This window comes from Rattus norvegicus, chromosome 12 (assembly GCF_036323735.1).
Source record: "Rattus norvegicus strain BN/NHsdMcwi chromosome 12, GRCr8, whole genome shotgun sequence".
Classification (NCBI taxonomy): domain Eukaryota; kingdom Metazoa; phylum Chordata; class Mammalia; order Rodentia; family Muridae; genus Rattus; species Rattus norvegicus.
In genome coordinates this window covers 46,410,711-46,433,495 of record NC_086030.1, presented here as the reverse complement: position 1 = coordinate 46,433,495, position 22,785 = coordinate 46,410,711, and the positions used below count along the sequence as shown (strand labels likewise).

The window sequence follows — 22,785 nt, the reverse complement described above, 5'->3', positions numbered from 1 at the left end:
GAGGACCAGATTTGATTCCCAGCACCCATTCCCATCTCATAGGATCTGGCGCCCTCTTCTGGTCTCGGCAGGCACTACACACAAGTGGTGTGTGTGTGTGTGTGTGTGTGTGTGTGTGTGTGTGTGTGTGTGTATGCTAATTTACTTAGGAAACAAGTTTTGAGCAATATGATCATGAGATGGAATTATTATCTGGAATTTCCTCCAAATTAAACCACCTGTATCCTTATACACGAAAGCAGAGGGAAGCTGGATAACATACAGTTACCACAACACCTGCCCCTAGTTAATTTATGTGACCCAGGAACACCCACTGATCCGCCCGGAAAAGTTAGAGGCTGTGGGTAGGAACTGCCATCTATCCTCCAATTGGAACTCTCTGGATGCAAAGAGAGTCAGTTTCAAACAGAAGGCTGGCAGCAGCCCAGGTCCCACCAATGGGGACTGTCTGTCTGGGGTAAAACAGATAGAGGAGTGCTTAAAACAATGTTCTTCTCAGTGCACTAGCTAGCCAAGAAGGCGTGTCTGTGACCTCTCTTGCTGTCCTTTTTTCTCAAGTAACCCTTCCTCAGCTGTGCTGACTGTGGAGGTCAAACAATGGGTTCCACATCCTACAGCCTAAGGACCATGCAGATGTTACTTATGGGATCAAGGAGACACTGCAGATGTGATTACATTAAGGATCTTGATATGGGAGCATTACCCAGGTGGCCGCAGTGTGACTGGAAGGGCAGAGAGAGGAGACTTGACAAGTGGAGAGGAGGAGGGGAAAGCTGGAGCGGGGAGGAAGAAGTAGGAGGGAGGGGGAGGGTGAAGGTGGAAGGGGAGGGATAGTAAGGAGTGGGGAGAGGAGAAGCTGCATTTGCTACCTTGATGATTTTTAATTTTTTTTAATTAAAAAAATGTAAGATTTAGTTATTTTTATTTCATGTGTACAAATGTATTCCCTGCGTGTGTGTGCAGTGCCTACCGAGGCCAGAAGAGGGCGCCAGATCCTCTGAGACAGAATGGGTGCTGGGACTCAAACCTGGGTCCTCTGGGAGAGCAACCAGTGCTCTTAACCATCCGGGCAACTCTTCAGCCCTAAACCTGTTGCTTTTGAAGGTAAAGAAGCCATGAGCTGTCCAAATACTTTAATTTGTTTCTGGGAAAGCACATGGCGGAAGGAGAGAACTTACTCTCACGCATTGCCCACTGACCTCCACACACATGCACACACAGCCACATAAAGAAATTACAATAAAACCTAAAAGGAGCCATGAGTCAAAGACCATGCGTGGCTTCTAAAAGCTAAAAAGGCCAGGAAATGGTTGCGCCCAGATCCAATTTGTCAATAGGCAGTGGCTGTGGCCGCAGGTCTTCAGACGCCTGGTGCTTGAATAGGTATCAAGCCGCTGTGGGAAGCGAATGCAGGGACTTCTGGACCCACAGAATCTCTCCTCCCTCAAGGCTCTGTCCGGTGTCCATGTCACGTGATTTGGTGTCCCTTGTTATCCTTCGTAGTCATCCGTGGGCCGCCTGGCCCCGGCAGCTCCAGTGCGCCTTGATCCTGATGCCTGAGGGTTCTCCCCCAGCATCTTACCTGAGACTTTTCCCTGTATTGGGTCGGGGTGGGGTTTCTTGTGGAATGTCACCCTCTCAAAGACGCTGTCCCTGGACACCTAATTCTCCCCGCCCCTGCCCCAAACTCCGCGAGCCGTCCCTGTGGTTCATTTTTCTCTGTGGCTCATTTACGGACTCTCCTTGATTAGTGTTTGCCCCACTCACTGGAACAGGGGGGACTCAGTCAGGATTGTGTTTCCTGGGTGGCCGTCCCTCCAGCTAGGCAAGCGCCCTCTGCCATGGACTGTCTACCACGGACGGGACTGGACCGTACTCACAGCAGCAATCAAGGGTATTTTTGCCCCCTTTATCTCCTGCTGTTCTAACACCTAACTAAACCGATGTCAGCAAATAGTAGAGACCTGATGAATGTGTGTGTGTGTGTGTGTGTGTGTGTGTGTGTGTGTGTGTGTGCATGTTAACAAACATGATGTCTCATTGAGGTCTTCATAGTCCTCCAACTCAAGACGTAATAAAGTTATTTTAGTCACCGAATTTTTTATTTTTCTTCCGGCTCTCGGTTTGTTTGTTTCCCTCTATTTTCCTTGGAGATGGAGCCTTGCTGTGTTGCCCAGGCTTGCCTTAAACGTGCAATCCTGTCTCTGCCTCCCAGGTACTGGGGTCCTAATGTACACCGCTGTCCCCGGCTTTTACCTATTTCTTAAGCGGCTTACACTGGCGTCTTCTGCTGATCGGCCAGTACAAACCCACTGAGGGATTACTGAGAACCAGGCACCATGCAAGCTTTGGGAGATGGCTGCCTGGAGCAAAATGGACCTAGAGTGCGGGTGGGCGTAGGGGGAAGGTTTAAAAATGAATATTAGGTTGACAAGAAAAGTGGGATTCAGTCTTATTGAACATTACCATTATATGCAGACTTAAGATGAGCCCCGCTGAAAGGTACGGGGCGGATTTAACCATAATCCCACGCCTGGGTGTTTGTCTTCTTGGAGCTCAGCCAAGGCCCAAGACCCAGGCAGACCACAGTGTGTGCTTTTCATCAGCGCCGAGAGATTGACATTCATCTAGTCTCTGTCACACTCGGGTGTCTGGTCTATCGTCAGTAATAATTTCGCTAAGGATCCAGAAAAAGAAGACCTGGGCCACTGCAGGCATTTAATGACATTTTCCCCCCAGTTGCCCTCAGAGGAAAGTTGATGTGCGTTTTATATGTTTGAATGTCTTGTATTGTAATGAATTGGGGATTGTGACAATACCCTGAAGCCGGCAGGCTGAAGGAATTTTTCATTTTACTTATTTATTTTTGGGACACAGTCTCACAACGGAGTACTGACTTGCCTGGAACTTACCGTGAAAACCAGGCTGGCCTCAAATCCCCAGTAATCAGACTCTTCCTGCCTCCCAAGTGCTAGGATTAAAGGAATGCACCACTGTGTCAGGCAGGATTGTTTTTACAGTGTGTAATGTGTGTGTGTGTGTGTGTGTGTGTGTGTGTGTCTAGTTGTCTGTCTGTCTGAGGTTGATCTCAGGTGTCTTTCTCACTTACTTCTCCATATTATTTGTTGGGACAGTGTCTCTCTGCCTCAGTAATCCAGCCAGACTTGTTGGCCACCAAGCCCCAGCCAGCCCTCCTGTCTCTGCCTCCCCAGGGCTGAGATCACAGACACAGGCTGCTGCCCCTGGCTCTCTGTCAGTCCTAGAGGCTGACTGCAGGTTCTCACAGTTAGACACCAAGCACTTTCCAACTAAGCCAGCTCCCCCAACCCTCTTCTTCTTGTTGGTTGAGACGGTCTCACACTGTACTAGACTGGCCTGGAACTCACCCAAAGCCCAGGCTGACCTCCAATTAGGGCAATGCTTTTCTCTCACTTCCAGAGCCCTGGGGTTACAGGTGTGAACCATGCCCAGATGCCAGAAGCATTACCGAAAAAAAAAACAAAAAAAACAAAAAAAACAAAACTAGCTGAAAAGCCGGAACATCCTAGAAAATTAGCTATGATCAAGTAGCAGAGAAGCCGGTTGTCATTTGATTACGTTTTGAGAATGTATCTTTCCTTGCTAGGCTAGAATTTTTTTTTTTTTTATCTATGGTTTAAGAGGGAAAACAGAGATTCAGAACTAGCCACTCGAACCCAGAGAAGGCATTCGGAAAGTGTCAGGCTCAGAGAGACCAAGTAACAATCCCATCAAGATTGTCATTAGAGTTAAAATTTGGAGAACGTATTGTGTTGTTCTTAGCTTGTAAACACTACCACCATTTTTAATAAATTACATTTCACGTCTTCGGCGGGGATTTTCACATCATATAGGTGTGACAGGTTAGTTCTCAGTTTTGTCTAGAAGGGGACGTGTGGAGCACAGGATTTTTTTTTTTTTTTTTTTCGGAGCTGGGGACCGAACCCAGGGCCTTGCGCTTCCTAGGCAAGCGCTCTACCACTGAGCTAAATCCCCAACCCCCTAAATATTCTCTTAAATGTTAAGTCTAACAATGGCTTTGTGTTTGATCTTAGAACAGTTGTCTTTACTGTCAGAAGACCTGCTCAAGATCAGGCCTGCCAACAGCTGGTCCTGGGGTAGGGAGGGTTCATGAGGCCCTGTCCTTTGAGAACCAAAGACAGTTATAGTAGCAGAGGTAAACACAATTTTGAAGTCCTGACCCATTCCTGAGTATCTATAGGAAGTCAGTGCTCCCTGGGGACATTTTCTACAGTGGTGTAAACATGGGTAGGGTTCATGCTCTTGTAATTTTTCTCCCAGGGTCTTGTAAAAAAAAAACAAAAAAAAAATCAAAAAACAAAAAACAAAACAAGCCCTAAGAAGGTGTTTGGAGACATGGTCCGGGAATCATGAGCGCTTGCTGTCTTTGTACGCTTTGTTTATTCCAGTACCTAGCACACAATATATTCGTGGTCTCAGGCATTTGAATAGTTGTTCCCCAGTTGGTGGCACTGTTTGGGGAGGATGAGGAGGTGTGGCCCTGTTGGAGGTAGGCTTTGAGAGAGTGAAGAGACTCTCACCATTATGAGTCACTCTCATGATTGATTTCTGGCTCTCTCTTTCATGCTCTGGGCTCCATTTCTCCCAGCCATAGTGGGTCCTTTTCCCTCTGGAACCACAGACTCAAATAAGCTCTTCCTGTGAGCTGCTTCTGGCTCGGTGTTTAATCACAGCAGCAGAGAAGTAACTGCTCTTGCAGAGGACCTGGGCTCTGTTGCCAGTGTAGTCTCAGGGAAATGTTAGTGGTTCCCAAAAACCAGACAGGAGCCGATCGGCTCACAGTAGGGCCTTTTAATTCGAGCTGACTGGGGGTTCCTCAGTGCACGGCTGTAACACTGGATGGTTTTGGTGATGAGGAACCCTGATTTGCAAGGGGCAAAGCTTTATAGTAACCTTCGAGCGGGGATTGAGTGTGCAAGCATCTAATTGGGAAGTTACTGTGGCCTTTAACATAATCGGCTGGTGCTGGAGTTGTATCGTAAACGTAATTTCTGCTTCTCTCTGCATTGGCAGTCATTAGGCAGGGGGTGGACTTGTAGCCTGGGGGTGCAGGTTTGTTGGGGGAGAACCTGGAGACACAGGCCTTGTTGGGGGTGAGCCTAGACCCTGAAGCTAGGTTTGGGTTTTGTTTCGGGGGGGGGGGTAACTTGGAAATCGATGCTAGTACCAGCTGGTCTCTTACCAGCACCCGGATGGCAGCTCGCAACCACCCGTCCACTCTGGTTCCAGGGGGAATCCGACACCTATATCCTGGAACCCCCTCTGTAGATCAGGTTGGCCTTGAACTGAGAAATCTGCCTGTCTCCCGGTCTCCAGAGCGCTGGAATCAAAGGCTTGGCATCGCTTACCGTGGTGATGAAGGTTAGACCCAGAGTCTGGTTTGCTCTGCTTTGACTGGCATCACGGAGCTACACTCTGATCTCCTGCTTCCTTAAATTACCTGTCCATCCCTTTCCCTTGATTTCATCATAGCGGGGTTGGTGGGGTGAGGATCTAGGAAGCTCGAAGTATTTAGGTAATTTTGCAACCGAGCCATCTTTAGAGTGGGTTCTCCCTGCAGGGAAGACGCTCCACTGTTAAGGTTGGCGATGAAGCCAGATTGCCAGGATATGGATTTACGGTGAGTCTGGAATGGAGCATGTTCATCAGACACAGATTCCTCAGTTCAGTCTTTAGCACGGCCACTCGCAGACTGCAGCATCTCCTGCTAGCAGCCCCTCTGTTCTCTTGGCATCCCTTCCTCAGGATGGCTGCACATTATACACTGGAGCCACTTAAGGGGGCTTTTAAAACACCCCGAGTCTAGATCCTGGAATGGGGAAGTGAGCTAGGAGCAGGGGAGGCCCATGTGTATGTATTCTTTTTGCCTTACGTTTTAATTTATATTTGCATCTTGCAGGGGGCGTAAGCATGCACAGGGAAGTGTGGCATGCACTGGAGATCAGAGGATGACTGGTGAGAACCGGGTCTCTATTCCACCGTGTGGGTGTGGAGGATCGAACTCGGTTCCTCAGGCTTGGCTGCAGACACCTTTACAATCTCAGCCATCTCGTTGGCCCACCTGTTGTGTAGTTTTCAAACCTCCTCAAACCTCCTCTGGTGGTTGCAGTGTGCCTACCGATGCTCTAAGTGTATCTGTGTGAGAAAGCCAAATTGTAGTCAGACAAGCCTACTGCTGTTACAGTCTTTTTTGTTTCAGTCAACATACTCAGAAATATCTATTCTGTGCTAGGTGCTGGGAATAGAGGAAAGTAGGAGACATTACAATTTGGTGGTTATAAAAATGGGCATTAGAGCCAGGCACTTGGTGTCATAGCCAAAGTCCTAGCACCCAGGAGGCGGGGGCAGCCTCTGAGTTAAAGGGTCAGCTTGGTCATAGGGTTCCAGCATAGAGACAGTCTGTCTGCAAAACAAAAAATACATACATACATACATACTTTAGAATGAAAGACCCCGGTTTGAATCCTAACCCAGCACTTACTGGTGTATGACTCAATTTCCCTCCCTTTTTTGGTTCCAAAAACTAGCCTCTTCTGCACCCCTACATCCAACGCCCCCTCCCCCCCAAAGTACCCATCTATCTATATTCTCATTGGGTCAAGAAAAAGGTCACTCTTTCTGCATAGTCCCTTCAAAAGCCTCCTTTCCAACCCCAGTTGCCTCTTTTCCCAGCTCTGCTGTCTTGATTTTTTTTTTTTTTTAATTCTTTTTTTCGGAGCTGGGGACCGAACCCAGGCACTTGTGCTTGCTAGGCAAGTGCTCTACCACTGAGCTACATCCCCAACCCCCTGTCTTGATTTTTTAACACCTGTGTATGTGTGTCTGTGTGTGGATATATGCACTCATGTGCGGGTGTCCGCAGAGGCCAGAAAAGGTCATCTGATCCTTGGAGCCGGGAGTTAAGGGAAGTTGTGAGGGGTTTGAGGTGGGAGCTGGGAACCAAAGGAAGGTCCCCTGGAAGAGCCGCTGAGCCATCTCCCCAGCTTTTGCTGTTGTGTTAGACACTATTTCGAACTTGCTGTCTTGTATGCATTTCACGGTTACATAATTAACGTAGAGAGGCCGTCCGTCCCTAATAGTCATAGAGTGCAGAGAGCCTCAGTGTTAGCAAATACTGCACTCCTATTTCACACTGCACTGCTATTTCACAGGTCAGTTTACACTCTACCTCGGTGTGAACGTAAACAGCGCCTCCTCCTCACAAACACCATCTCCCCCATTGCTAACGAGGCTGGGCACTTTTCACACACTGACTGCCATGGGACTTTCTCATTGGGCGAAGGGGGCGGTGTAGTGATCCTGGCTTAAATTTACTTGAACATATCTTTGTGGTGAGATCTTCACGATCTTGCTGCGGCTCAACCCAGAGGTACAAGCCAGGCAGGCTGCCTCAGCTGTACCGCACAGCCTCCTGATTCCCCAACGTGAGCCTACGTTAGGCATGGGCGATGGCTCAGTTGAGTGCATTCATGCAGAGTGCTGGAGTTTGGTTCCTAGCATCCTTATCTGGGGCGGGCGGTCTGGGCAGAGCTACCCGCAGGAGCTCGGACAGCAAAAGACAGCGCCCCAGACTGGGCAAGGGCCCCATCTCCAAACACAGCATCTTGCCAACCGCCAATTTCAAACTTCCCAGCCCAGCCCCGCCCGAACGCCCCTGCCCTCTTCCTATTGGTCGCCAGCCAAAGGAAGAAACAATGTGATTGGCTTTCCCATTTCACTTCCTCCAGCCCTCCAAGCCCTGGGCGGGTCCTGGAGGAGACCCCCGCTGTCCATCAGAGGGTGGCGAGCGCTGATTGGTTTAGGAGCGGCCGAGACCTGCCCACGTCGTTTCCTTCAAACGCTGGGGCGGGAGACTCAGGGCGGAGCGGAGCGGGGACAGTCAAGGTCGGGGGTCTGCGGAGTGTGAGTCCCGGTTGTGTGTGGGGTGTTGTGGGGTTGGAGAGGCTCGGGAGGGGAGTCCCCTTTCCCGGGTCTTCCCGGTCGGCCCCGTCCACATCGATGTCCACTTTCCTACCCAAGGCCATAGCGGGGCGGGGGGGCTGAGGGTCTGCTGTGGTTGCAGCCTGTGATGTCCTGGGGTAGCCCGCGGCGTGTGGGTGCAGCCGCAGAGTCTGTGGCTGCAACCCTGAGGGGCCAATGGGTCAACCCTGTGTCTGTGGTGCAGCCATGGTGTGTCCTGGGGGAAGCCTGGAGTCTGGGGCAGGGGTGGTAGCGGTGGTCTCCCCGGTTTGTGCTGCGGGAGGCTCCAGGGCTCCGAATCCCCTGTAGACCAGTCTCTGCCTCCTGTAAGCCTTACCGTATTCTTGTCCATGAGTCTTCCATTATCTGTGTGATCTTTATTCACTCAAACTCTCTGTTCCAGTGTCTCTGTCCTTTTTCCTGTCTAACCGGGCGCCTCCTTCTTGTGTCTTCCTATTGTAGCCCTCTAGCCTTTCTGGTCGTCAGGCGACCTTTCTTAGGACCATTGACCTCTGTACCCTCCAGGGGCAGTGCAAATCCCCCCCCCCACCCCCATAATCTTCAAGGCTCAGGTTACAGCTATTCAGTTATAAGGCATGAGTTTTGTTCTCCTCAGGATTCTCTAGGGGAACAGAGTGAGCAGAACGTATGTAAGAATATGTGGAGATTTATTAACTCGGCTCACAGGCTGCAGTCTGTTAGCCCACCAGTGGCTGTTAGTTCTTTTGAAAATGGTTTATTTCTGTTCTTCATGAGCACTTTTTGCCTTTGTGTGTCTACGTACCACGTGCCTGCCTACTTTTGTGGAGGTTGGAAGCAGCCTCCTGGTCGTGATCTCTTTAGGGAGATACGACTCTGCCAGGCCCCTCCTGCCTCAAATGTCAGTACACACTTGACTCTTTCCAATGTTCCTTCAGCGGTAGCGGAGAGATGTTGAAGTTCAAGTATGGAGTGCGGAACCCGTCCGAGGCCAGTGCCCCCGAGCCCATTGCCAGTCGGGCCTCCAGGCTAAATCTCTTCTTCCAGGTAAGAAGCTGCCTGCCAACAGTGCACACTTGTGTCTGCTGTGGTACCTGTCTTTGTATTTAATTAAATCCCGTGTGTATTTAATTAATTAATTAATTAATTTAATGTATGTGAGTACACTGTTGCTCTCCTCAGACACACCAGAAGATCCCATTACAGATGGTTGTGAGCCACCACGTGGTTGCTGGGAATTGAACTCAGGACCTCTGGAAGAGCAGTCAGTGCTCTTAACTGCTGAGCCATCTCTCCAGCCGCCCCCCTCCCCCCGTGTGTTCTTTTACACGTCCTGCCTGAGCTGGACAGAGGTGTCACTGTGTAGATGGTTATGTGGCTGGACTGTGCCCTGGGGACATCCCCTTGTTTCTCACAATTCATACTTTTTTTTTTTTTTTGGTTCTTTTTTTCGGAGCTGGGGACCGAACCCAGGGCCTTGCGCTTGCTAGGCAAGCGCTCTACCACTGAGCTAAATCCCCAGCCCCAGTGAACGAACTCTTAACCTTGAGCCATCTCTTTGGCCCCAGGGTAGAATAATCTAATTCCACACCAGGGATATCTGTTTTGTTTTGTTTTGTTTTCCTTTTTCTTTTAGCTCAGGCTGTCCTAGCACTCGATATGTAGCCCAGGATGGCCTCCCCAGATCTACACCTGCATCTGCCTCCCAAGGTTAAAGGCGTGAGCCACCGCACCTGGTGGCTCTCTGGTTCTTTTGATCGAATACCACACCCACATTCCTCATGCAGGACCTCACAGTTCAGTCTTCTGTAAGGACCAAAGTCATGAAAGTATTTCCAGACAGCTTTCTAGTTCACTTCCCCTCTGACTTGCCTTCCAGGTGAGCCGTGAATTGTAAACTGAAATTAGCCCTTTCCCACCCAAGTTGCTTCTGGCCGTGATGTTCCTCACAGCAGTGGGAAACAAACCAGGGCATTTTCATTAGATCCCTTTTTACTTTTTTTTTTTTTCCGGAGCTGGGGATCGAACCCAGGTCCTTGCGCTTGCTAGGCAAGCGCTCTACCACTGAGCTAAATCCCCAACCCCATTAGATCCCTTTTTAATGTGGAATGACCTAAGTTGGTTTTATATTATGATAACGACATGCCAGAGGGTGTGTGCTTTTATAAACAAAAGAGGTTCCCAAGGGTCACTGTTCTGCACCCTCAAGTACACCAATGGCTTCTAGTTGGCTCAGCTCAGGGCCTGGTTACAATGTTACCACACAGGCCAGGCGGATGTGCAGAAATCACATGGGCCAGATAGGAAGTGAGAGACCAGGCCTACTCCCTTTCCAACACTTCAGTTCCTGAAGGTTAAGAAAAGCGTTTTGTCTCAAACACCTGATAACCCACTACAATATCACCTTTTAAAGCTGCCACAATTTGGGGTCCAAACTTGTGGCACGTGAACCCTTGGAGGATAAATCACATGCAGATGGTAGCAGTGAGTGCCTCCTGCAAGAAGAAACGGGTTGTGGCGAAGTGTCCCGCACACTGGCACACCTGACATCAGCCTTATGCTCCAGCTGAGGCTGCTGTGCTGCTCCCAGGCAGGGCTGTCACCCTGAGGGTCAGATACAGTGGCTGGTTTGTTTTCTCCTGAGGTGTGTCCTTTAGACTGGGTCTCCCTCCTACTCAGGACACTTTCGGTGCTTGGCAGACTTCCAGAGCCCCAGAAATCTCACAAATCACCAGGCGACTTTATTTTGCCAAGCAAGGATGTAAGAAAAAAGCTATTACTTCCTGGTCTTTTCATTTCCCAAAGATAGGGCATTTTAAGAACCATGGAGAGAGTGAAAAAACACATCAGAGTGAAGGGCCGTTTTTGAGGTTGAGTCCCCTGAGGTTTTTTGAGAGTGCCATGGGGCGCTCTGAGCTTAAGCCTCCTCGAGTCTCTGGGACCCCCTCCTCTACTTGGGTTATCTCTCAGGTGAACAGAGAAGGAAATGAGGCCCAGTTTCCAGAGTCTGAGGCAACCAAAGGGACAGGCTTGGCGGCTCCCAAACTTGACTGTGTCTGGAGGGGAATTGTTAAAACCGGTTCTAAGCTGCGATCCAGAAGAATTTTAATTCAGGAGGTTGGTAATGGGGACAGAGAACCTGTTCTTTTGTGCTTCTCTGGTGACTCACACGCAGCTGCTCTTGTATGTTGCCCAGTGTTGTGTAACAAGCCCTAACAAGACTTAAAGGAGCAATGGCTTCTCTTCCCAGGATTCTGTAGGTCACCCAGCAGGCCCGAAAGTACACACCTTTAATCCCAGCTCTTGGAGGCAGATGCAGGTGGATCTTGGAGTTGAAGGCCAGCCTGGTTTATATGGCAAGACAGTCAGGGTTACAAAAACCAAAATAAACAACAAAACAACCACAACAACAACAACCACAACCACTAACCCGAGGCACCGGAGGCCCTGACCCAAAACAAACAAACCCACCCCAGCATTTGCTGTCCTACAGTGGGTGGCTCTTCTCCACCCGTGGGCTCAGCTGGACTTACGGGGTCTGTAGTCAGCAGAGAGTACACCTGGGGCAGTAGAATATAGGCACTGACTGCTCACCAAGGCACCCTGATTATTTAGATTTAGTTATTTTTGTGTGCTCACGTGTTTGTGTGACTTTGGGCGTGGCATGGGCAACTGCGCATGCGTGGGCGTGCCGTAGAGTAGTGTGGATATCTGGTTGCAACTTTCAGGAGTCTGGCTTCCTCTAGCTGTAGTTTGAGGCAGGGTCTCTCTTGTTTTTGTCCATGCTGTCTTCCTGTCTAGTGGGCCTACAGACTTGCCGAGATTTCCCTGCTGCTACCTTTCATTTTGAATTAGGAGTGCTAGGGTTACAGATGTGCCTCCACATCTGGCCTTTTATGTAGATTCCAGGCATCAAGTTCAGGTTATCAGGCTTCCGGGCAAGCTCAGGGCAAGCACTTTTACCAGCTGACACCCCCCCAACCCCCCTCCCCCTGGTCTCCGCCCACCCCCCTCCGCTCCCGTGGGGGCCCCCCCTTCCCCGCCCTTATGTGGCCTCTGTAGGCTTTCATTTATTTAATCATTTCCTTGGCTACCTGGGGCTCTTTTTCATTTTTCCCCCTTTTTCTCCTTTTTTTTTTTTTTTTTTTTTTTTTTTTTTTTTGCAAATAATAAAATGTTTTCCATTCTGTGGGTCATTCAACTTCGCCACTGTAGCACCTAGCACCTGGTGTGTCCGGGAATGCTATGTAAATGAGTGGGCGTGGCTGGGTTCAGACAGAGCTCTGTTTACAATTCAGGCAGCGGGCCTTGTTTGGCTCAGGGGCTGCCCTTTGCCAAACCCTTAAAGTGGGCTAAACTCCTGTTTATAGCAGCTGCCTTCCCACGAAGGCTGTTCGGCTCTACCCTGAACCAGCACAGCGCCATTTTCGTTTCTCTCTGCTGTTTAAAGTGAGTCTCAGGGATGACGTCTGTGCATGGAGACCAGAGGTACTGAAGGGAGACGTGGCCTATGAGAAAGGGTCTGCCACTCGGTTTCTTTTGAAGTCACGATCCTCCTGCCTCATTCTCCCATGTGCTATGGTTATAGGTGTGTGGCACCAAGTCTGGGTGCACTGAAATTGTGGGCGCTCGAGCTGTAGACACTGGCTGCATTTCCTTGGTTGATCAACACTGTAATGTTTTGAGACAGGCTCTCTCACTGAAGCTCATCAATTCAGCTAGAAGAGCTAGACAATGAACTTCAGGAACCCACATTCCCATCCCCCACTGTTGGGATAATGGGCACTTGCCTCTATGCCTAGATATTTTACGGGGGTTTTGGGGATCCGAACTCAGGTCCTTATTCTTGTTTGATGGGCACTTTCCCCCAGCCCCTGAAGTCATAAAAATCTACTTTCTGTGCCTCCCCCTGTAGCTGTTTTTTCAGAGATTTTATCCCACAGTCTACAGCCTCAAATGGGAATCGTCCTCTAAACTTGGGTTCCCAAGTCAGGTTTTGAGAGGCCAGACAGTGGTGCATAAATGGATCAGGCTGGCCAGACAGAAGACAGGAGGTCAAGTCCGCAGTGAGCTTTGGCACTCGCAAGAGGGGCGGGCCTCAGCTTCTGTTATGATCTAGTCAAACCAAGGGCAATGTTGCCAGATCTGCTAGTTTCAGGAAAAGAGAGACATTTTGGGGTGTGTGTGTGTGTGTGTGTGTGTGTGTGTGTGTAAAATCTACTGATTTAAAAATATTGGCAGATAATTCAAATTATTTTAAATACTTGGAGCCAAACAAAACATGTTTGTGGGCTAGACACAGTCTGCCAATCTGTAACTGATCCCGCGGTTCATGAATAAATTGTGCCTCGCGGCAGGCATCCATTCCTACTATTTGAGATGAATTAAAGAGGCTGAAGTTGGACCAGCCACCCAGGGAGGGAGTGCCAGTTACAGTGTCCTATGGAAGAGATGCGGTGTCATCTCTGAACTCTAGGGTCCGCAGTTCCAGACGTTCCCAAGGAGCTCAGGCTCTGCGAAGGAATGGCCTGTTTACAGGGCCGGTGCTGTCTGTACGATTTTCATTCCCCCCATTCAGGTGAGTTACCACCAGCAACGGAGCCACGCAGATAAAAACTTAGCGTTCCCAGAATCGGTGCCAGGGTGTCATGAGCAGTCAAGTTGAGTCGGCTGGTTGTGATTTACTCCGTGTGGATGTTATTGATCAAAGCCTTTCATTATTGACAGAATCCCCATCTGCTGTTTGCCATTTTTAGGGGAAACCGCCCCTCATGACTCAACAGCAGATGTCTGCTCTTTCCCGGGAAGGGGTGTTAGATGCCCTCTTTGTTCTCTTGGAAGAGTGCAGTCAGCCTGCCCTCATGAAGATAAAGCACGTGAGCAGCTTCGTCCGGAAGTGTAAGTCTGGGGTGACTCGATCTCGGCAGTGTTCCCCGGAGAGCAGCTGCTCTCAACCCGTGGGTCTCCGCCCCTCTGCACAGCACACACCCTTCATATCAGATACTTACATTGCGATTCACAGCAGTGGCAAGAGTACGGGTGTGAAGTAGCAATGAAGTGATTTTATGGTGGGGGTCACCACAGCATGAAGAACCGTATCAAAGGGTTGCTCAGGGTGCTGGAGGCGGAAGGCGCTGGTTGGAGTTGTAGAAAACTGTGGCCTGCATAAGACCGACGGGGGGGGGGGGGGTGTGCGCAGATTGTGCGGTTGGGGACCAGGATTAAGTGAGCCTTCTCACTGCAGCTCACAGCACTTCAGTCAAAAAAGGAAACATGTTTACTCAGGAGACAGATCCAAGGATGCTTCAGGCACGGCTGGTTCCAGGGACTGACTTGAGGGGACGCTGTTCTTGGACTCTGTCCTAACACTCTGAGCTAACCCTCCCTGCAGGCAGAGCAGGCTTAGTGCTTAGGCGCCATTGTGTTTAAATTCAACAGGATATTTTGTTTCAGTTGCTTAATTTTAAAATCAGGATAATAGATTAATATAGTTTTCTGAATCTGCCGTCTCCCCTCCTCCCCCTCTCCCCTCCCCTCCTCCCCTACTCTTCCCCCTCATCCTCATCCTCATCCTCTTTCTCTACCTCCTTCATGGTAAGCATTGCCAATGAACTACACCCCAAGCCGAGCCTCTTGTTTTATTTATACCACTGATGTCGTGAGATGTAATTCTTAAGTTTTCTTAAATGGAGAAGCGACTGATGACAGCAAAGTGCCCTGGGCCTGTGAGCGTCACGGGTCTGCGGCTTTGCCTGCCGACTTAGTATTCCCGACTTTTGCTTGACCCTGGTGTGGCAGGGTGGTTGGATGCTGGTTCCACACCTTCTAGTATTTTCTGCTCCTGATTTCAGTCAGTGAGTGTTTCATTCCAGCATCACTGAAAGGCCCTTTAGGTTGTCACAGCTAGGGGCACAGGAGGGTGTTACTGGGTGAGCTGGGGTCCTGCCAAGCATCTTGAGCACACAGGGCCATCTAGTCAGGCATGTCAGACTTGAGGAACTGTCTAGTCTAAGATGACCGTCTAACCAAGCACTCTAATCAGACCGTCCAGGCTGAAAGCAATAGTTTTATCCCTTCCTCATGAGTCTGTGGTTTGATTGCATTCAGCTGGGGATTCCTCTGCTTGGTGACACATTGGCTAAGATTCCGGGCTCTCTTACTGGAGTATTCTAGATGACTTGCTCAGAGTCTGTGACCCTGGCTGGAAAGCTGAGCTCCATTTTCAGTCAGGCAGTCTGTGTGTCTCTCTCTTTCATAGAGATCAGGGTCTTGTACTCTCTGTGGTTCCTCTATGTGAGGGGCGAGGAAACTATAAACTATATATAAGCAAAGCTTTACTGGAACCAGCCACGCCCACATGCTTGTGCCACACCCATGTGTTTTAGTCACACATTAGAATACCTGGAACAGAGGTCATGTGACACCCCCCACTCCCCACCCCAAGCCTAAACTGTTCCCACCTGAGCTGTCTGAGCTCAGAAGCCAGATGTCCCTCCTCAGTGGCCCTGAGTGTGTGAGAGTGCTGGAGTGGAGGCTGCTTTGAAGGCCTTCTCTGGCTGTGGTCAGTCAGCTTTCTGACACTGTAACAAGACACCGGGAACAGTTGAGGTGCAGAAGAGGAGAGGTTGGTTTGCACCTTTGGGGATTTTAGACTATGGTTGGTTGCTTTGGGGCCTATGAGTGGACAACAAATCAGGGCAAGAGGTTGTGTTTACCTCAGGGCTAGGAATGCTCTGGAGAGAGGGAGGAGTCAGGGTCTCACTGGCCCTTTTCAAAGGCACAGTCTTGGGAACTCCCCTGCGGCCTACCTCTTGCTGGGAGGAAGGCTTGTGCAGCTCTGTGTGGTTTCTATCCACCAGGGGTTGGGAGAAGAAAACAGAGAAGAGGTTCACTGCCTTAGTAGTGCTGCGCTAGGGGCTTGAGCTTTAGCCAGGGGCCTCTGTATTCTGTGTGTGAAGAAACTGCACAGGCCGTGAATCCCAGGTGTCACTTCACCGGAAACTAGTTTTAGAGACTGGATACCGCCTCGTGCCCAGGTAGATGTGCTAGTTTACTTTTTAAAGACAGGATCTCATTGTGCAGTCCTGGCTGTCCTGGAACTCACTAAGTAGACCAGGCTGGCCTTGAACTCACAGAGATCCGCCTGCCTCTGCCTCCCGAGTGCTGGGGATTAAGCAGGTGTGAGTCACCAGGCCTGGTGCTAGGTGGTTAGTGTTACACAGTCCCAGGGAAGGTTCTGATTGGTTCTGCTCTGAGTTGCTCACAGGAAGCATTATGATCAACCCTTTCTGAATCCACAAAGGAGCTGGGAGCACTGATTAACCCGGCCTCCTAGAGTGGACTGAGCAGTTGTTGCTCAAAGGCCCCAGGAGGGCTGAGTAACCAAAATAGACGTCAGTTTTCCTACCACCGCTGTGACAGAATAGCTGACAGAAGCAGACTGAGAGAAGAGGGGTTTGAGAGAGCTCATGGCAGAGGATAGTGTCAGGGGCTGACCAGGAAGCCAAGAGCTTGGGCAGGAGAAGGCGATGAACCCCAAGGCTTACCCTCTAGCCACCCCCATCCTTATCATCACCCCCTGAGTGTTCCACAGCTGCCCCAGCTAGGTACCACATGTTCAAGTACAGGAGCCTGTGGGGGCCACTTTACATCCAAACCATGAACAGGGCTTCACGGCTTGTGTGTGTCTTGTCGGCTCTCAGTTTCCTCATCTATGAGAAGATGTGCAGAGTCAACAGTGCCCAGAGTGAGTTAGTAGAGCACGATGGTCCATCTGTCAACTTGATAAGCTCACGGCTCATTAGGTTAACACCGTTTCCTGTAGGGAGACCGGCACCTGTAACTGTACCCTCTCCTGTGGGGAGTCCCGCCCACTGTAATTGTACCACTTCCTATGAGAGGCCCGCCCACTGTGGTTACATCACTTCCTGGGCTAGGATCCTGGACCAATACAAAGGAGAAAATGAGTACATTTAGTGCTTCATGCTTCTTCAGTGTGGGTGCCATGTGACGAGGTGCTGAGAGCTCCTGCTGTCTTGACTGTCCCACGGTGATGGACTGCACCATGGGCTTGTGAACCAGCATAAGCCTGCCCTCCCTTAGTTGCTTCATGAGGGTATTTCTCACAGCAGCGGAAAAGTTACTAGGACAACCAGGCTTGTCAACAGACAGTACGAGTGAACCACAAGCATCCCCCACGATTAATCAATACAGTGTGCACCTTTAAAATGTCCTTGAGGCATTCACTCAGCATCCTGCATGTGTCTAAATATTCCTCCATCTTTTCAATATGTAAATTATCAAGTAGGCAGTGAGAGGGGGCGGAACCTGAAGGACCCCTCTCCAGGTTTGAGACCCCAGGGATGCTTCAGAGGCGTCAGTCAGTCATAGGAGGCTGTGGAGTGGAGCTCTTCCGGGATACTCGTTCATACTTTCTCAAGAGGCTTCCTGGAGAGGACCCTGAAGAGCCCGTGATTGAAATCCAGAGACTGCCGGATTGAAATCTCCACCCCCACTTCCACCTCCACCCTGACCCGAGTTGAGTCTCTGTTTCCGAATGTGAGCTTTGGTTTTTTCCGAGTGGCGAAGGGTCCATCGGCTGCCACTGCCCACGTTTGTAGGAGTGGAGGTTTCCTCTGAGCTGCCAGCGGAAACGGACAAGGACAACTGAAGTGGTGCCTCTCACTAACGTGCCCCTGTCCTTGAGCCCGTGGGGGACAGGTGATGAGCATGTGGGAACCGGGGAAGTAATTCTTGTCTTCGCTACCCGCAGTCCTGCACGGATTAGCTATGGGCACGTGCTCTGGTTGTTCCGTTAGATATTCTGTGGTTGTGTGGCCATCACAGGATGCGTACACAAACCCAGGTGGCATAGGCCAGTAACTTCATTCCCCTCCTGTGTCTCTCTGAAATGAGGTCTTATTATACACAGTCCTGGCCGTCCTGAACTCATTATTTAGACAAGACTGGCTTTGAATTCACTGAGATCCACCTGCCTCTTGTTTCCCAGGCTCTGGGGTTAAGGGCGCGCACCGCCCTTGCCTGTGAATTCTCTCTTGGGGTTGGACAGATGGCTCAGCGGTCAGGAGCATTTGCTCTGTCACAGAGGACCGACCTGGGTTTGGTTCCCAGCATCCTCATAAGAGCTGATGACTTCTGTAGCTCCAGTTAAGGGGACCTGGTGTCCTCCTGTATAAAATACATGCTTATGTAATTTATACATTTATGTAACTAATATAATACCTCACATTTTAAGTGATATACGTTTGTATTTCATATACCTGCTTATTTATGATCGACTGATATATGTATTTATTTGAGTTATTTTTATGGGTGCGATGGCACATGGCTCAACAACAACAACAACCCCAAAGCACACTTGTTAATTTTCACGTAAGGCATGTGACACGTCCAGCACTTATTTTGCTTCCTCAGTTTTTAAAGGATGTGGTTGGTATGTGTGTGTGGGCATCTGTACTGCACTGTACCAGCTCGAGTTCAGGGATCTCAGGTCAGCCTCTCGCCACTTCCTCTGTTAGCCTAGCAAGACACTCACGGAGCAGATGCTCACCAGGTACCCGATGCAGGCAGCAGGCAACTTGGTCCAGACACAAGGCTGCAGCTGGGCGTTCAGTCAATGTTCAGAGAGGAAGCCACCAACGTGGTAGAGGTCCAACGGGAGCTAAACCGAGTCTGTTTCTGCGGCCCTCCTGGCTTACAGCTCCACGAGTTCCAGACAGATTTCTGACAGTGCTGTTCTAAGGATCCTACTGTGTCTGGAGAGATGGCTCAGTGGTTAGAGCACTGACTGCTCCTCCTGAGGTCCTGAGTTCAAATCCCAGCAACCACATGGTGACTCACAACCATCTGTAATGGGATCTGGTGCCCTCTTCTGGTGTGTCTGAAGATAGCTATGGTGTACTCTAAATCTAAAAAAACCCTACTGTGCTGCCGGCCCCACGGACATCCCATGCAGAGTTGTATGAGCTCACTGCACAGCGGTGGCGAAAGGTGACTGCCCTACTGCTTTATGTGCTTGCTGTCCGGGCCTGTATCCTCTCCGTCCATCATCTCAGGGTAGAACTGCTTGTTTAGGCTGAGTATAAGAGAGTGTGCCAGGCCCCACCCACAGCAGCCTCTTAAGTCAGGAGGCTACCTTGATAGGATTTTAACTGTTGACAGGACAAAGAAATGATCAGTGCTCAATGAGACGGGAGAGCTCGTTACTCCAATGTGTTACACAGGAGATGTAAGCAGGTGTGGGGCTGGTGAGATGGCTCAGCAGTTAAGAGGAACGAGTTCAGTTCCCAGCACCCACACGGAGGCTCACAACCACGCGTAGCTTCCAGTTCAAGGTGATCCAATGTCATCTTCCAGCCTCCAAGGGCACTGCATGCACATGATACACATGTGTACATGCAGACAGCACATACATAAATAAATGATTTTTTTCCTTTTTTTTGAGACAGGGCCTTCCTGCTGAGCCCTGGCTGACCCGAAGCTCCCTTCTGTGGTTGAGCTTCCGATTGTTTCCACGTTGGCGCTCATGGAGGTTTAGGGGCAGTCAGGTTGCTTCTGAGTATTTTCCTTTTCAGTTTTCTCTGTGAGCCTCTTCATGCGCACCTCGTCTCAGCGCGTGTTCTGTGAAGGATGGATTCCTTGTCTTTGGACTGAATTTCTGGAAGGAAGCGGTCGATTGATTCTGCCTGGTTAGCTTTGGCTGCCCTCGAGCCCGCAGATCCTGCCGTCTGTGTAAGGAAGCCACAACCCGGGCTGTGTTTTCATCACCGTGCCCTGTGCCATTCGGTCAGCCTTGGTACCCACTGGGACCCTAAGCACCAACCAAATGTTCACGGAAATGGCGACTCCTTATGGTTTTGGGGTCACAGGAGTGGCTGGTGCGGGGAGGAGTTGCGAAAGACTCCCCACCTCCTTTCTCTTTTTTAAAATAGCCAGGGGTTTGGTTTTAGCATCTCGCCTGTCCACCTTAATAATGCAAATGCCTTTGGGGGAAAAGAGAGATTTGGAGTGCTTTCCTGCAATTCTGAAGGCGTCACGGTTTTCGCCCACAAAGCAGTTTGTCTAACGTGTGATTTAGATGCCTGATCGTCCCAGTGATGGGTCCAGAGTTACTGAGTTGGGCAACACCGTAAGCAGTTTTAGAGCCCAAGGCATAAAAGGAAATGAAGAGATATTGGCTTGGGTACAGCCAAGACAAAGTCAGGTTCGACTCGGAAATCTGCAAGCCAGTGCATTTGGCTAATTGTAATTCAGTACTCAAACACTTGGCAGGAAGGGAAGCCCAGAATGGAATGGAGACAGAAGGCAGACCGGGCTTGGCATGGTGGCACCTGTTGTGGGTCACAGCATCATAGGCCTTTACCCACTGAGCCATCTCCACAAGCCTAGATCTACTTTTTTTTTTTTTTTTTTTGGTTCTTTTTTTCGGAGCTGGGGACCGAACCCAGGGCCTTGCGCTTCCTAGGCAAGCGCTCTACCACTGAGCTAAATCCCCAACCCCCTAGATCTACTTTAAAACTGCTCACGGGGTTGGGGATTTGGCTCAGTGGTAGAGCGCTTGCCTAGCAAGCACAAGGCCCTGGGTTCGGTCCCCAGCTCCGAAAAAAAGAAAGAAAAAAAAAAACTGCTCACAACGAATGCATATAGATCCACATATCACTGTAGGTTGGTCCCCAAGGGATCCAGGGAACCTTTGGTGTGACTGGTCACCGTGGGACTGGGGGTCAGAGGACTGGGGTCATAAGTTACACGCCTGGCATTTTATGTGGGTGCTGGAGACTTGAACTCAGGTCCTAGTCTTTTAGCTTTCAATGTGAATGGGATTCTTTAGGGTAAGATTTTTTTTTTTTTGTTGTTGTTGTTTTGTTTTGTTTTTGGTTCTGGTGTTGGGATTTGAACCTAGGACCTTCTGCATGCTGAGCGTATGGCTCCACTACTGAGATGCACCCTGAGCCTAAGGTAATTTGGACTGTAGGTCTTTCTTGCCTTCTGTGATTGTAACCCCCATTTCTGATGCAGCTCCTCTGTTAGTCACAGGGCTCCGTTTTTAGGCCATCACCGCTGTCCCTTATGTTCTTACGAGTCAGTAGGGTTCCTGGTCATCTAGAGATGTCACAGTGCGTGAGATCCCACAGTACCACCCACCCGCTCAGCCCTCAGCCTGAGAGACTGGACTAGAGAAGGAGGAGTAAGATTGTGTCAAAAATGTGAAGGTGGCAGGCCCATCTGGATGAGTGCCTGTCAGCCTCGCGGAGCAGATATCAGGGCTCTGTTGGGACTTGGGGCTGACCCTGTACCTCTAGCACTGCCACGGACTAAGGGTGTGAAAGGAAACCATTGACACAGTACAAGTGGCTGAAGCCCGGGTAGAGCGCAGCTGGCTAGAACAGAATGATTCAGAATCCACTCCAGGAGGCCATGTTGTTCCTGTTACATTGTAACGCCTTTCAGAATGCTGTCCTGCTTGTTCGAGCCCAGCACTGTGCTGCAGCCCTCAGAGGGAGATGAAAAGCATGGCAGTGTGCTCCCTTCCTATTTTCTAAGTCTACAGGACTCGAATTATAGCTACCATGGAAACCGCACTTTGGAATTTCTGGAGCCCTTAATTTTAACAGATAAAAAAACACGTTGGTGCTGATTTTATAATTGTTCATGATAGATAAGAAGTGACTAAACGTCTTCTGAAGGGGAAGGGAGACAGAACACGTTTTTCTTTTTCTCCCCCTCCCCCCGCTCTTGCAAGATGTGTTCATTCGAAGGGTGTCCTTTTGTCTGGGTGTGACTCTTCCTCCTTCCACAGATTCTGACACGATAGCCGAGTTACGGGAGCTCCAGCCGTCGGTGAGGGACTTCGAAGTGCGAAGTCTTGTGGGCTGCGGTCACTTCGCCGAAGTGCAGGTGGTTAGAGAGAAGGCCACCGGGGATGTCTACGCCATGAAGATCATGAAGAAGGCGGCTTTGCGGGCCCAGGAGCAGGTAGGAGCATCCGGATCTCAGGTCTCGCCTCGGTCTGCACCCAGTACCCCTCACAGAGACGATAACCTGCTAATTTGACGTCTAGGATCCAGAGAGTTGTTCATTATGAGTGTGTGAGCCGAAAAGGGCCTCCTCAAGCCCTTAGCTCGCTCTCAAACTGACGTTGATGAATTCTGAAGCCTCAGAGATTCCCATCGATTGCTTTGTCATGCCTCTGCAGCTGCATTCTACTGTAGAGCCATTGGGCTTTTAAACTAAGGCTGATGACTTTAACGTGACCCCTCAGGGCTGTACGCTTGGGTCTTAGGGACCTGCCTCCCGATGGGGTAAATTGGCAGCGTCCGTCCGCACCTGTGCCGTGCTCAGGCGCTCCTATCGTGGGCACACGTGTTTAATTTTAGAGCAGGCCTCTGCGGAAGTCCAAGTAAAACCGTGTTCCCTGGCTTGTGAGTGGCTTGTCTGAGAACAGGGTACGGAGTTATCTTTTTAGCTGTGTTTTTCTCTTCCTTTGAAGAAAGGCTGCTCTCCCCCAGACATATTGATTCATTGACTGTGTTTTCAAGAGACAGCCGTCAGCCTTGGAGTTCAGAGAGTAATTCATTAGTTACAAGCGGTCTAGTTGCACATCATGAGTCCGACAACGTGCCCAGCTCCGTGGGAAACCTGCAAAAGGAATTGAAGTCCCACGGCCATCCCTTGCAGGGTTGACCCTCAGCTCCCAGAGGTGGAAGGAAACTGCAGATCCATAAAGCCGGTGCTTACCGGTTAAGCAGCACGGGGGTGGGGGAGAAT

The 22,785-nt window shown here is 50.1% G+C and overlaps 1 protein-coding gene and 1 long non-coding RNA gene across 21 annotated transcripts in view; one reads left to right on the top strand and one right to left on the bottom strand.

Moving 5' to 3' along the window:
• Positions 1–4,417: 4,417 nt before the first annotated feature.
• LOC120095999 (uncharacterized) lies at positions 4,418–7,699 on the bottom strand. 2 transcript variants are annotated; one of them, XR_010056829.1, is made up of 2 exons: positions 7,375–7,699; positions 4,418–6,195 (listed from the first exon to the last, which is right to left on the bottom strand). It is a non-coding gene; the product is annotated as an uncharacterized LOC120095999 (long non-coding RNA). The 2 variants fall into 2 exon arrangements; XR_005492049.2 differs by having other exon boundaries at positions 4,418–6,463; positions 7,375–7,691.
• Positions 7,700–7,853: 154 nt separating this feature from the next.
• Cit (citron rho-interacting serine/threonine kinase) overlaps positions 7,854–22,785 on the top strand; it is a 161,762-nt gene continuing 146,830 nt past the window's right edge. For 17 of the 19 annotated variants that reach the window (XM_039089826.2, XM_039089825.2, XM_039089824.2 and 14 more), the window contains exons 1-4: positions 7,854–7,962; positions 8,937–9,045; positions 13,755–13,896; positions 21,818–21,993. In XM_039089826.2, the coding sequence (XP_038945754.1) occupies positions 8,950–9,045; positions 13,755–13,896; positions 21,818–21,993 (414 nt within the window). In that variant the 5' untranslated portion in view covers positions 7,854–7,962; positions 8,937–8,949. Of the gene's footprint in view, positions 7,963–8,839; positions 9,046–13,754; positions 13,897–21,817; positions 21,994–22,785 lie in introns of those variants that run through there. The other 2 variants (XM_039089819.2, NM_001029911.1) reach the window with 2 other exon arrangements.